General features: G+C 45.7%; 1 protein-coding gene across 1 annotated transcript; it reads right to left on the bottom strand.

Annotated features, from left to right (window-relative positions):
- Window positions 1-1891: 1891 nt before the first annotated feature.
- Window positions 1892-9142, bottom strand: LOC134017057 (protein FAM171B-like). Its single transcript, XM_062456330.1, has 8 exons — window positions 8821-9142; window positions 5789-6019; window positions 4972-5055; window positions 4598-4753; window positions 4224-4394; window positions 3801-3917; window positions 3538-3661; window positions 1892-3246 (listed from the first exon to the last, which is right to left on the bottom strand). Exons 1-8 carry the CDS (start codon window positions 8984-8986, stop codon window positions 2202-2204), a joined length of 2094 nt encoding a protein of 697 aa, XP_062312314.1. The 5' UTR covers window positions 8987-9142; the 3' UTR covers window positions 1892-2201.
- Window positions 9143-14157: the final 5015 nt, after the last annotated feature.

Here is a 14157-nt window from a genome sequence, read left to right as displayed (position 1 = left end):
GATATATTATCTAGTATATGCAAGTATGAACATTTTAAGGAAGACGTCTCTTCACACCTATCTGTGGGACAGTTTGAACAACACCCAGGCCATTTCAAGGTGAAGTTAACTTTATTAAATGCATTCATATTTAGTTGTTTGGAATACATTCATTCCAGATTCACATCACCTTCCTGATTAATGTATTTTATGCATGGGAGACAGAGACAGTCACCTAGATGTTTTGTAAAGCCTTCTATGCATGTTTCTGTATGTAATGTCATCCAAACCAGTACTTATATGGCAAATGTAACATTCATGTTCTCCCATTAGACAGGTTATCTCATGTTCTCCCATTAGACAGGTTATCTCATGTTCTCCCATTAGACAGGTTATCAGATAATTATGCCAGGTTGTTCCTTCAGAATGTGTCTATTGCTCAGTCATCGACACTTCGGACAAACTGTGAATGCATACAGAACTGGAAAAACGTGCCCTCTTGTAATGGGCCTAACATTGATCTCAATCACTACACAGCACATCTCAAAGAAAATACTTCTTTTCGTTTGGGTTCCTCTATTCTGGAAGAGTACTGTATATGAGGGCTTCTATTCACAATGGTCTATTTTAGGAGTGTTATACATGTACAGTCTCTGCACATTTACTAGGACTAGGACTGCTTTTTGCAGTTCAGAACTCTAAGTAGTTAACAAAACGGAGAGATAAGAGAGCAAAAGCGAAATTAAACCATTGAAACAGAGTTGTACCATACGCCCAGTTGTTCCAGGAAATGTAGAATGCAAAGTTATAAAACATTGTTCCTTCAGACTAGCGGAGTGAGTTGAAGCCAAACAAAAGGAAAAGTGCTTATCGTACAACCAGACATTTCTGTAAAAGAACAAGACACCAAAGTGAAAATAATGTGCTCACTCTAGAAGCCCAGCTACAGATGAATTTGAAGGTGGCGCTTAAAACAGGAAACAGTGCGGTGGGGGAGGGGAACACGTCATTCTCATGGTTTACCAAACAAAGGGGAGGAGCAAACAGGGTGAACAGAAGCTCTTCTAAACCGTTTGTCTTTGTGCTGTGTGCTCTCTCTCTTTAGGTTCTCTAGCTCTCTCATTTGAAAATGACATCTAAGCAAAGATTTTCTGTCAATTAGATTTTGTCACAGTTTTTTGACAGTGAAAGTGACATAGAGGAGAATGTGTCTGAGACAGATGATAATATTGAGGAGGACCCTGATTATGAGGCATCCTCCTCAGATGAGTTTTCTAGTGTTGACCTTCCAGTTGTCTCTCCACCACCAGCAGACCCATTACTTTCCAATAATGGAAAGTTATCATGGTCCCGCTCCCCACTTGCAACGACAGGGTAGACTTAGTGCTGCTAATCATCAAAATGGTTCCAGGGCCCACTAGATATGCTGTCAGCCAAGTCCAAGATATTAAATCAGCATTTGAGCTTTTCATTACACCCTGAATTGAAAAGGATATACATTTACTTGGGTGGGGTCAGATGGCTGAGCGGTTAGGGAACTGGGCTACCAATCAGAAGGTTGCCGGTTCGATTCCCGGCGGTGAAAAATTATGTGTCCCCGGGCAAGGCACTTCACCCTACTTGCCTCGGGGAGAAAGTCCCTGTATTTGTAAGTCGCTCTGGATAAGAGTGTCTGCTAAATGACTAGAATGTAAATGTACTTCAAATGACAACCTTGGAGGTTAGGCGTGTGTATGGGGACGGTTGGAAAGACTGATGTGCCTGACTTGCAAGCCTCCATTGAGTTTCTCATTGGCAGGCATCTACAAGTCAAAAGGAGAAGCAACAGCAAGCCATAAATTACAAAAATCTACACTTAAAAATATTATTAAAAAAAAAGATTTTTTGTGCAATAGGTATTCTGGATGTATAAGGGATGGGGGTGGGGGGTGGATGTCAATTTAAAAGGCTATTTAAGTAGTCAACAAAGACATCAATTACCTGAGACACAAACCTTTGTAAAAAAAAAAAATCATATTCTGGAGGCTTAAATTGCTATATTGAATTTTTTTTATCAGATTTGAGGGTAACGTTCTGTCCCTCTGCTTTTGTTGATTTCAGGACTGGGTTTTCAAAATAAACCCCTGGTGCTTCAGACACTTTAATGTTGAGGTGAGATCCAGAAGTGCTGTCTCAGCAGTGTTTCCTATAGCCTGCTCAGTGAACTCCAACCTGTAACGTGTTCATTTAGCAGATGCTCCTATCTGGGAGCTCCGGACCAACGTCCTATCACGCTCCAGCTGTACCGGCTTCCTATTGGTCGGCTGGTTGGGCTCGCTCATGTCCACCCCAGAGTCCAGGCTGGTGTCGCGACTGTCGGCCGGCCTTAGTCTCCTCTGGGAGTCTGAGGTGGAGTGATGGATCTCAGCCGCTGGTTTGCCCTCCAGGGACACGAACCAGGCCCGGGGGGACGGGGGGTGTCCGCTGGAGGGGTCAGGCAGCTGTGCCAGGGCCCCCGGGGCCTCCAGGGAGAGGGGCAGGGCCGGGTCAGCACTGGCCCTCGTGCTGTTCAGCGTGCCAGGAAGGGAGCCTGACTCTGGGAGGCAGCTGTAGATTCCCCAGAGGGAGCCAGGTGAGGAGGGGCCCCGGGGCTCCTCCGGGGCTCCTGGAGGCCCCTCGCTGCCTGCCCCCTGGAGCAGGGGGTTCTGCAGCAGGGTCGGGGGGAAGCTGTCCTCACGCGTGGCTTCTGAGTGAGGGTGAGTGTTGGGAGAGCCTGGGCGTGGCAGAGTGGCTGACTTGCTTTGTGGTTGCTGTTCTTGCAGGTGAAACAAGCCGGGCGTGTGGAGAATGGCCACTGGCTGGTTCCAGAGGCGGACCACCCTCTCCTGGAGGTGTACGCCCTCATAACAAGAGAGGGGGGTGCTCGTCTGGTCGCACATGTTGTGCAAGCTCAAGAGTTCACTGCTGTGGGGGTTGTCTGGCCGGTGTTGTGAAGGCTCGCGGCCCTGTGGTTGATGGTTAACAGAGTGATTAGAAAAGCAAACATCTCCGGGTCCCTTCTTCTCCACGTAGGTATCAAAGTTGCCCCTGTGTACAGGAGAGGCGGAGCCCTCTGGCTCAGCTAGGCTCCCCCCTGCAGCCAGCTGCTCTGCTGCACCTCCACAGAGAGGGGAGTCTGGAGAGGACACCTCGTTAAGTTCAAAATCACAGGTCGAGGTGGTCTGGTCCATCTTGGACACTGCAGAGTTTCTGGAACGTGTTCTCTTTGCCTTGGGATGAAGAGAAGCTCTATGGGATGAGAGAGGGCTGGGTTTTAGAACAGGTTCAAGCAGATCACTGTTCAGCACTCAGCGTTGCTCCTTCTTTTATATAATTATTTTATGTAATTCTACATAATATTATACAGAATAACAAATAATGATGATTAATACACTACGCAAAACACAAACACGCAATTTATAAATTTTGCCTGCATACTGGCGAAATGGCAAACCTGACGTATTAAAGCACACTAATGTTTCCATTCCATTAACAACAACAACTAAAAATGGAGGTAAAAACGGCGTGTTTAGTTGTTACCTATGGCAACACCACAGCAGAGCTGAGAGCAGGGGGAGGAGCAGCAGAGCTCCGCCCACAGCGGCCGCCAGGACAAGTGTGTGCTGTGAGAGCAGGTCAATAGAGATGGCCAGCCCACCACCACCTAGTCACACAGGGACAACGTCAGACTGAAGCACCTTCCAAATGAATGGCAGATGCCAACAGACAGACAGAGTGTGATTTAGACATTTAGAATGAGTGGTTTGGTTCCAGATGAGCTGCTGTACCATCGCTCTATTTACCCTGGTTTGTTGGCATCAGTGCTGCAATCCAGTAGCCCAGGTGAGGAGCAGTGAAGGTCCAGACCAGCCCACTCTGCTGCCGGCTCACCAGCCCCTCTCCTTGAGGACCCCAGGCACCTGAGCACAGCAAGGGACAGGCATCCCCTCAACACACAGGACGGTTTACATCCCTGAAACACTCTGGAGAAGAGACTCCAACATAGAAGGTGATGTTGATTTACGCTGCAATATTCACAAGTGTCAATATTTACTGTCACCTTTAAAGTCACGTAAGACTTTTCCCCACAGTTCTAGATGTAAAGACAACACCAGGAGGAGAGCTTTCAGGATGAGTGAGATGCAGAATGGACACACTAACTGTCTCATAATGGATCCCTACCCACCAATGCTGTGGTTATAGAGCCAGGCTGGGTCCCTACCCACCAGTGCTGTGGTTATAGAGCCAGGCTGGGACAGCATCAGAGGGCCTCAGTCCGGAGGTGTCAGGCAGGGGCAGGCTGATCTGTACAGGCCCAGACACGTGGATCTCTCTCTCCAGAGAGAACAGCTGCATGCTGACGGCTGCTAGTGGACTCAGCTCCATGCTGCTGTAACCTGCGGGATAGATGCATCTGGGAAGTAACCTCAGATACTCTACAGTTCACAAGTGATGGGATGCACAGAAACACAAATACTGGAAATGCAGAATAGAATCTTTCTCACTCTTTCACTTTCCCCGGCTGCATATGGACACGCACGCACACACCCACTCTGACACTAATACACACACATACACACACACACTCACACACCCCTACCTGTGGTGCTGGTGATCAGGCCCATGGTGTGGAGGTAGCTGTGTATGCCGGGGCCCAGCGGGGGGCTGGTGAAGAAGGCTCTGACGGCAGGCAGATCAGCTTCCCTCACAGGGAGCAGGTGTCTGGGGATCTGAACACTGGGCTGCAGAGCAACACCTGGTAACCACAACAGGGCCAGAAAAGGTTTCATAAAAAATACATATTCCACTAATAGGGATAGTTGTCTATTATGAAGATTTATTGGACATACATTTTGAAGTTCATAAGCTACAAATTCTGAAATTAAATGTTTTGATTTTTTTACGACAGATGAGTTATAATGCATTGCTTGATGTGAATGTTAATCAAACCATATAGACATATTCACTGCATACCAGATGTTATTAGAACTGAATCTTCAAAGAGCCAGATGTTGCCTTGGTTAAGGGGGAACAGCGACAGGGTCACCGACGAAAACACTGCAACAGATCACAGCGCACGCATCTCCATTTACAGACATTCAGTTTTCCATTTAACTGAACTAAAACTTTTTTCAAGTTTAGATACTTTATTAGCAGCTTGTTGTCTGCAGTTGATTGCTCAGTCGCTAGATGTCAGTCTTGGACAATAACTCAGTAGCAACTCCTCAGAAGATGTGATGACCTTGCTGACACCAGCCAATCTCCCCTGTCTCCATCTGGGAGCACTTTGCTCCAATTTTAGAGGCTGTTTTCAGCTTATTTCAAGAGGGTCATCTTGGGGCTTGAGAGAGACATGCATGCATGACCTGAACAGTCATTTACACACTTTGTGTATCTGAAATCCTCTTGTGTGAAAACCATGGTGGAATTATTAGGATTGCTATAGGTATCTTACAAAAATCTAAACTCTCTCAAATGTTGTCAATATTTTTGACCAGGCTTTCGCACACACACAAGCTCACAGACACACACACAGCCACTCTAACACACCCACACAGACACACACACAGCCACTCTAACACACCCACACAGACACACACACAGCCACTCTAACACACCCACACGGACACACACACAGCCACTCTAACACACCCACACAGACACACACACAGCCACTCTAACACACCCACACAGACACACCCACACAGACACACACACAGCCACTCTAACACACCCACACAGACACACCCACACAGACACACACCCACACAGACACAGTCTCTGTACTGACTGGGCTTCCTGCTGGTGTTCCAGGGCAGTGTGGTGAGAAGGTAGCCATCCATGCTGGCCCCCAGGCTCAGAGGCAGGCCAGGCTGGTAGGGCACGACCAACACAGCCTCCCCATCTTCAGTGAGGGCAGAGCTGGTCCTGGTGTGGTTCACGTACAGCTCTACAGAGGCTTGGCTCAGAGGCTGTCGGTTCACTGTGTCCACGACTCGGACCTTCAACGTGAACGCTGACCCTGACGACAAACACAAGAACACGTCATGTCACCAGCAAGAGCCTGATGTTGAACTCACTGGTTTTTTCCAAGGTGTACACACACTGACTATGATCAAACTCTGAAACAAATAATAAGTTAATAAAGTTTTGCAAAATATTTTTGAGAAAAACATTTCAAAAAAAGTTTCTAAAGGTTGAAAAAATATTTTGAAAAAAAGTTTGAAAAGCTGAGAAAATATATATTTTTTAAAGGTACGTTATGGATGAGACAGAGGGAGTTATCGATGTCGACATGACTGAGAATAGAGACATTCCTGATCACCAATGGCCATATATGAGGGAGATGTTCGAAATTGTCTGTGTCCAAAAGGATTCCTGGCAAATGCGCTACATGTCTATAGTGTCTTTTTGTGTTAATATGATTTGAGGTCCAACAGGTAGTAGTAATGGCTACTTTTGACTTAAGTCAATGTCAGAGACCATTCTTCTTTAACTTGAGTGTAAAAGTGTAGTCAGTACTTAAACTTTTACCAGAGTCTTTGTAAACATCAGTATCTATATTTTTACTTGAGTGAAGGATGTGTTTACTTTTGCCATCTCCGTTGAGCAGCCTAGTCAGTCGACTGACACATAACGGACACGTAACTTTTAAACTCCACCAATGTCATCTCGGTTTTTCCTCTCTTTGCTGCCATGAAGGCACATTTATTCTTCAAACCTAAAAGTACAGTATAATTCATGTCTTAAATATAGAAATGTAAATAATCATCTTTTAAGCACACCTCCCCTATTACCTAATTATTTAACATGGACACATCAAAAATATACAGTCCTACTGCAGCATGGCAACAGGAGGACAGAAGGAGCAACCATGGCAGATTACTGTAATCTGCTTGTTCAGAGAATCTAGGCCCCTCTAAAAAGAGATTTAGGAGCAACGAGGGATGAAGGGGGTTTCAGGCTGCAGGGTTATTATTCCAAAGAGATTATGATAACAGATATCTGATATGATGTATTCCTCTGGAATGGAGACTGGGATTCAAGCAATGAACAATGTGGGGTTTTATAAACATACAGTTCAAGCTGACAAAATAGTCTTTAAGATTCTGCAGTAATACTTTATTGCAATTTAGGGTTTGGCAATACATTATTATTGATAAATATGAATGTATTCCTATTTAATACTCTCAGTATGCACAGTGTGTGTGACACCACCCGAGCATGGGACACAGGGGGCTTCAGTGCACCATAACAAACAGCCTGGAAGATATGAACATGTCAGCTGTTTCATACTGGAAGCCAAGGAGCCCCCTGGCCTCTAGTGCACCAGATGGTCTCAGTGTGTGTGTGTGTGTTGGTATTATGCCACCATATTCCTCAACAAGAACACACAATCGTAAAGAAAAGCCTAGCACACAGTAATCCAGGCCAAGTCTTCCTAAGCAACTCAAGTCTCCCATGTTGTCAGGTCAGGTCTGAACACAGACCTCTCATGCTGCAGACTGTGGCCAAACACTGTGACATCACCCTATTAAGAAACACACCAGGGGGAATTCCTCAAGTACTTAAAACGCCTCCAATCTGTTTCTTAGAATCTTTAATGAGAGGGGAAAAGCAATGAAAGTGTGGATCATGGACATCTGTTGTAGGAATGAAGGAAGGCTTTTGTTCTTGACTGACTGGACGGACTGAGTTTGAACTAGTCACATGATCGCATCACATGATCGTGCATGGGAAGTTTACTCCTACAACGATATGAATGAGTCATGAATCATGATTAGAGAAGACATCTGATACAAACCCTCCATTCAACATGGCTGAAATGCAAACAGGCAAGACACTGTGGAGAGGATCCCCACAGAGTGCTGTCCTGCCAAGGCACAATGTTGAATATTAAAGTATGAAATTCATGACATTTTAATGCCTTATTAATTTTGCTGTCTTTAATTTAGGTTGAAGTGCTGGTCGAATTATGTGATTTTGAATCACATCAAATATTAGTCACAATAAGCAAATTACCACATGCAAGTCTCTAACATTTTCAAATCAACATAATCGCAATACATCCCATCAGATATTAATATACGTATTTATTATTAAATACAAAATACTGTATATTTATTTATCCTTTTTCACAAGGAAATGTGCGTGACAAAAGCCAATTTTGCTAAATCAATCATTGTGTGAAGGCAAAGTAGCCAGGACACCATTCTTTTATATTTAAGTTGTTATGAGGAACATGGGTATTTGGACAGAGGATGGTATATAGAACTGCGCTGTACTGCAGTTAAAAGCAAGTCAGTGATCGATTGTAGCGTAACTAAAAGATGCGTAAACAAACGCACCAACATCCGTTTTGACGCTCCTTCCTTTAAACGTAGATTACTGCGGTCCTGTCCGGAGCGAGCACCTGTAGCCGTCTGATGTCTACCGCTTAACTTGTTCTTAACCCTTTGGCTACTGATTTAGACCTGAACTTTGGGTAGAGATCCGTCGGTCAAGTTTGAAGTGTAAACGCATATGTAAAAAGCAAACTACAGATGCATTGAAATTCTAAGGTCCTGCTTCTTTTGACAGTTTCCTAGCGGCGTATCTAGACCTATATGAGCTAGCCTACTATGTTTATTAACAAGCCTTTAAGAATTGAATCCAGGTCGAGACATAAGAATTGGTCCAGGCACAATTTGGTCATTGACACACGTGTTGTGTTTTATATGAGATACACAGCGATAAAAGGCTACTGTAAACATTGCTGCGCATTCATGTCCTACTGTACATCGTGCACACCGCGTATATTAGGACTATAAGAATACTACAAACCTGGTTCAGAAGTGGACTGCTGATGTCCAGGAGTCAGTGGCTTTATTGAACTCGATCTGTCACTCATCGTCCCGCCGGTGATAGTCAAATCGTTAGCCAAAATAACTGTTCGATCCTTCAGAACAAACAACACAGATAAAAACAATTGGGCCCACGTGTGTCGCATGATAAGGTCTAGTGCACTGCTGTAAAACAGAACCGCGTCTGAAAGTCACATTATCGTAATGTAGCCTACAATCTCTTTACTCTTTTGTGTTGCTCTTATGAACATTTGGCGTCTTTGTTATTGTCTGAGCACTGTACTGTGATGGCCCCCTGTTTACTTTGCGCATCCTCGAATCTGTGGCAACTCCTCCCCCTGTGCGGAATGAGCGCCCTCCGAATCAGTAAACACTTGGGACATGAGACTGGACTCCCGCACTGATGCGACACTCTTATCCGTTCTCTCCAGAGACACTGTCCTTGCTCTGAAACTGAACTGAAATATAAAATAACTGTGTTACGTTCAGAAGCAGCTGACAGTTGAGCAGAAACTGGAGGTATATAGGCTATCTCAACCCTACCAAGGCAAAGGATGTAGCCTTATCTGGTTTGAGACATAACCGGTCAAATAGCCTACAATTTAAAAAAACATCGTGTATTTAGTACCATGAGTAAATATCCCCAAATTGCAATTAGGCTAGGCCTATATGGATTATATAGGCTACATGTAAAAATAAATAAAATACATCTTATAATTAAACGTGCGCCTTTGGCAGTAAGTGCGACGTATGCAACTCGGACGTCCAGTAGTAAAACTTCTGTATGTAGGCTACTGTTTGGATAACAGTTTTGCGTGACAGTAAAACGAATACAGATAAGTCCCCCGTTTTGTATTTATATTGGCTCTAGTGCAGATTTGCCGATGACAGTTCCAATTACTCTACAAAACATTCATAATGATGACGGAGCGTATACAGCGCATTTTCAATTATCTTGTGTTTGCGTTGGCTCAATGTTTAGCGTGGACCCTAACCCTAAACAGCTTATTTCGCTCAACTCGCTCAACGTTCCATTAACTTCATTATTACAATGTGCCACTGGATGGCACTAGCGCCTGCTTCAAACCTGTTTCTGAAAGGTGAAGTGTTTAAAATCCACCTTAAATCACAACATTAAACTGCATTGATCATTGAGCATTTCGACACAAATGAAAAAAATGCAGAATTATTTTATTAATAAAATGTTGCATGACTTTGTCCACAAACATGAAGCTATTCGATGAATTGTGTTAATATAGTGTGCTTACTTGTACCTACAACTATTGATCACTAGAAGGCGCTGATACAACTATCCAACGTTACAGTTCCGGTCTCTTATCGTAAATGCTTTTTCTAATCCCGTTGGCCCTCTGTCGTCTCACAGGGCAGTCAACCACAGACGCTGCGAATATTCTTCCACTGCTTGCAAAAATATACTTAGCCACAATCCATCATTACTGTCTCAGACCCACAGCAGAGTAATGTGAGAAACTCAACTAGGCGCTAACATCAACTCAAGACTGCGCTCCCCAGAAGACGTCGGTTACTTCTAACACATTTATAATAGAAGGCAATAGTAAAGTAAAGGTATCAATGTGACACTAAGAAATATTTGTTCACAAACTATTACATTTATAGTTACTTGCTTGACACTAATCTTAACCATGTCTCTGTTGGAAAACCACACATGTTAAGTCCCTTTGGTCCGGTGTCTCCCCTATTAGTCTTCCCTGACCAGCCCTCAGGGCTGGAGAACTGACAGACAGTTCCTCATGGCTCTCTTCTGGTGACAAGCCATAACTGGGAGTCCAAACACAGCTGTCTGGGGATGGATGACAGGTCGAAACACAAGGTCCATACCCCAGAAATGAGTCTCTGTCTGGCTCATTTATCTGTGTCAATCTGTGGGTCAGGCCCTGCACTTTGAGCAACACACAGAGTTTCAGGCAATAAGAACATTCACAAAGCTGACAGGGTCATTTCTGACAGAAGACCTATGAGGTCTTACATACATACTGTTTGCAAAACTTGCTCATGAGGGGCAACGGTCATCTAGAAGGAAGTTTGTGTATTTTTTCTTCTATGACCGGTTCATGGTCAATGTTCAGAGAAGAATGGAGATGTCCTTTAAGGATTTTTGATGATGTATTGCAGCGCTGGTGTGCGCTGTGCAGTCACGTGCCTCGAACCTCCCCTGGTCGTCAGATTTACCACTGTCTCTCTGTGGGAGAGCCTCCCTTCCCCAGCCCCAGCCTCAGCCCCAGCCTCAGCCCCAGCCTCAGCCCCAGCCTCAGCCCCTGCGGCCGAACACTCAGGCCTGATGAAACGGCACACCAGCCCACTCCTCCCCTGGCGTGACGGATGCAGCCGCTCTACACGTGTCGCAGCACAGCCGCCAGTGGAACACCACTCCCTACTCCGTCAGGCCCGGGACACGCTGCAGGGAGCCCCACCGCTGGTCCCCCTGGGGGGGCGGAGAGGGAGGGGCAGGAAGGATGACTGGACGTGAGGGGAGGTGGTGGGGCGGGGGGGGGGGGTGTGGAGGGGGAGGGGTGTGTGTGGAGGGGGGGGGGGGGTGGAGGGGGGGGGTGGAGGGGTGTGTGTGGAGGGGGAGGGGTGTGTGTGGAGGGGTGTGTGTGGAGGGGGAGGGGTGTGTGTGGAGGGGGAGGGGTGTGTGTGGAGGGGTGTGTGTGGAGGGGTGTGTGTGGAGGGGGAGGGGTGTGTGTGGAGGGGGGGGGGGTGGAGGGGGGGGGCGGGGGGGGGGTGGAGGGGTGTGTGTGGAGGGGTGTGTGTGGAGGGGGAGGGGTGTGTGTGGAGGGGGAGGGGTGTGTGTGGAGGGGTGTGTGTGGAGGGGTGTGTGTGGAGGGGGAGGGGTGTGTGTGGAGGGGGGGGCGGGGGGGGGGGGGGTGGAGGGGGAGGGGTGTGTGTGGAGGGGTGTGTGTGGAGGGGGAGGGGCTGTGTTGACGTCTGTTTGTCGAGTGGAGGGGAATTAATCTTTCTGTCTCTTCCTGGCAGTGGCTTATCTCCACGGCAACTCAATGGCCCTGCAGGTCTCGAGCAGAGCACCTTTAGTCTGACACCTCGCTCATCCACCTCTAGAGATATCACTCAATAATCCTTTAATATATGCCTTTAATTATCTGCCTTGATGCATGTGTGTGATCCAAACACATCGATATTCAATCGGTCACTCAACCATGTGATGGTCCCTGAGATGATGTCCGGTAACAGCCGTGTCGGTTTATTGTGAAAGATTTGACGTGTTGCAGATTGTTTCTATCTATTTGCTATGTTCTCCTTCCATCCTTTAACCCAACGTGGTGTGTTTGCTCCCAGAGCACACTGGGAGAGTTGGCTATACATCATGTGAGCTTTATATCAGGCAAACTGTTAAGATATGGGCTTGGTCTTTAAACTCTCACGTCAGAGAAAGATGATAAATCTTTTTTATCTGAATCAGGTAAAACAGTATCTCCTATATTTCAGAAGCAGTAGGAATATTGAAAAATCAGGTGTTGAAGAATACATGCATATAGTTTGTTTTCTCTACAGTAATAGCTCTTTCTCACCAGCCTAATAACATGCGGAAAAAAGATTGGTTTGTCTGAATACAGGAGTCAACAGGCCAGGCACCATATTAACAATAGTGACTGATGACAGAACAATAAAGAACAATAGCACAATGAGGTTCCACTGGAGCAGTATGGTCCACCAGGGACTGATCACCCCCTCAAATCACTGAGAAACCTCTTCAAGCAGCGCAGCATCCGCCTGCACCTTCCCAGATAGTGACATTAGGAGACCAGCGAGCCAAGCTGGTTCATCCAGACTGCTGCTCCTGTCTGAGGGCCATGCTGCAGCTTCTGGCCCTGGCTGTGCTCCCCCAGACAGGTGGAGAAGAATTACAACCTGAGGATACATTCCTGCCTTCTACCGCACCACAAAAGGTGTCCTTGAGGATCATTTGAAAAGACGAAGGCAAAGAGAAGCGGAAGCACGTTTATCTCCAGGAAAGGGGAGTTTGTGGCTCAGTCGTGGCTTTCTCAGTGCTTGTACGATTTCCCAAATCACATTATTTTATCGACAGTGTCTGGAGAAGCAAGTTCATTCGTGTTGCGCAGACTGACATTTACACCAATAAAAAAGGCTATAAATATTTTTACTTCTGATTTCTACACCCTGGCCCTAGTTGCAAATGTGTGCTGTCTAGAGCTGTACTTGCATGTGGATGTGTAGCTGACAAGATGACTGGCTCCATGAAGCCTGGGCTGGTAGTTACAGAGCACCCATGCATCGGTGAGGCAGGTGAGTCAGTGAGATATTTAGGATACACTTTCTTGCGTCGTACAACTTCCCTGATGACACAATTTTATTTTATTTTAAAACTAGACTTGTAGACTAACCCTAAACCTGTATATGTTAGGGTTAGGGTGTATATATGTTAGGGTTAGGGTGTATATATGTTTAGGAGTGCCTGATTCAGCAGGGCATCAGACTAAAATGCTCCTCAGCTCAACTTAAAAATGGAAAAAAGAATGAAATTGCTCTTCTCCTTCTTCCTCTCTGGCTCACCAATCTGTTAGGACTTGTCATTAAGTTAGCACTCATCCCTCTGTTTATTACCTCAAGGTTGAGGAGCTGCAGTAAATCGTCCTGTGCAGTCAGCAGGATTGATCCTGGTTTCATTAGGAGAAAGGAAGTTAGGAAGGGGCACAAATCTCCTGAACTCGTAACCTTATTTTCAAATGATAATTGACAAAGTGGGTTGGGGTAGCAGCAAGGCAGACAAACATGGCCTTGCTCCAGGTAAAGGGATGCTTCCAGCAAAACATTACGCTTTCTCTGAATATATGCCAAAATAAGCAAATGTGATTTGTGTGGAAATGACACACAACGATTCAAATAATAATGATCCATCTGGAACTAATGCCAGCTGTGCATCGTTAATGTCTCAAAGACGTCTCAAAACGCAGACGCGGCCCTTCATAACGACTTAAAAAATCTGAAAATAATTTTCCACGTTAACATAATAACAGAAAAATTACCTAGTTTATGTGCAATCAATTAATCAATTTAGCAAACAACTTTTGATCTTTGAAAGTAAAAATCGTGAGTCGTGCTCCATTTAGTGCGTTGACCTCAGCGCCCACTTTCACTGACTTATTTTAGCACCTTGTGGTGAAAGATGAGAACAGCAGGACGTGCCCAGAGAGGGAGGGGGGGGGAGCGCCAATCTTGCCTAGGGCACCAAATGTGCTGCTCTGGAGCCCAGCCGCTTCCTTGAGTTCATCTGCTCATTTAGACTACTGCATAAATG

Source organism: Osmerus eperlanus, chromosome 3 (genome assembly GCF_963692335.1).
Source record: "Osmerus eperlanus chromosome 3, fOsmEpe2.1, whole genome shotgun sequence".
Taxonomy (NCBI): domain Eukaryota; kingdom Metazoa; phylum Chordata; class Actinopteri; order Osmeriformes; family Osmeridae; genus Osmerus; species Osmerus eperlanus.
This window is presented reverse-complemented; position numbering and strand designations above follow the sequence as displayed.

Excerpts from the sequence above, each read along its gene's own strand:
- LOC134017057 (XM_062456330.1), bottom strand. The coding sequence starts at position 8,986 with ATGCGACACACGTGGGCCCAATTGTTTTTATCTGTGTTGTTTGTTCTG. Across the intron at positions 3,662-3,800 it reads ACTGATGCCAACAAACCAGG|GTGGTGGTGGGCTGGCCATC; the intron begins GTAAATAGAGCG and ends CTGTGTGACTAG. Across the intron at positions 3,247-3,537 it reads CTGCTGTGGTGTTGCCATAG|AGCTTCTCTTCATCCCAAGG; the intron begins GTAACAACTAAA and ends CTCATCCCATAG.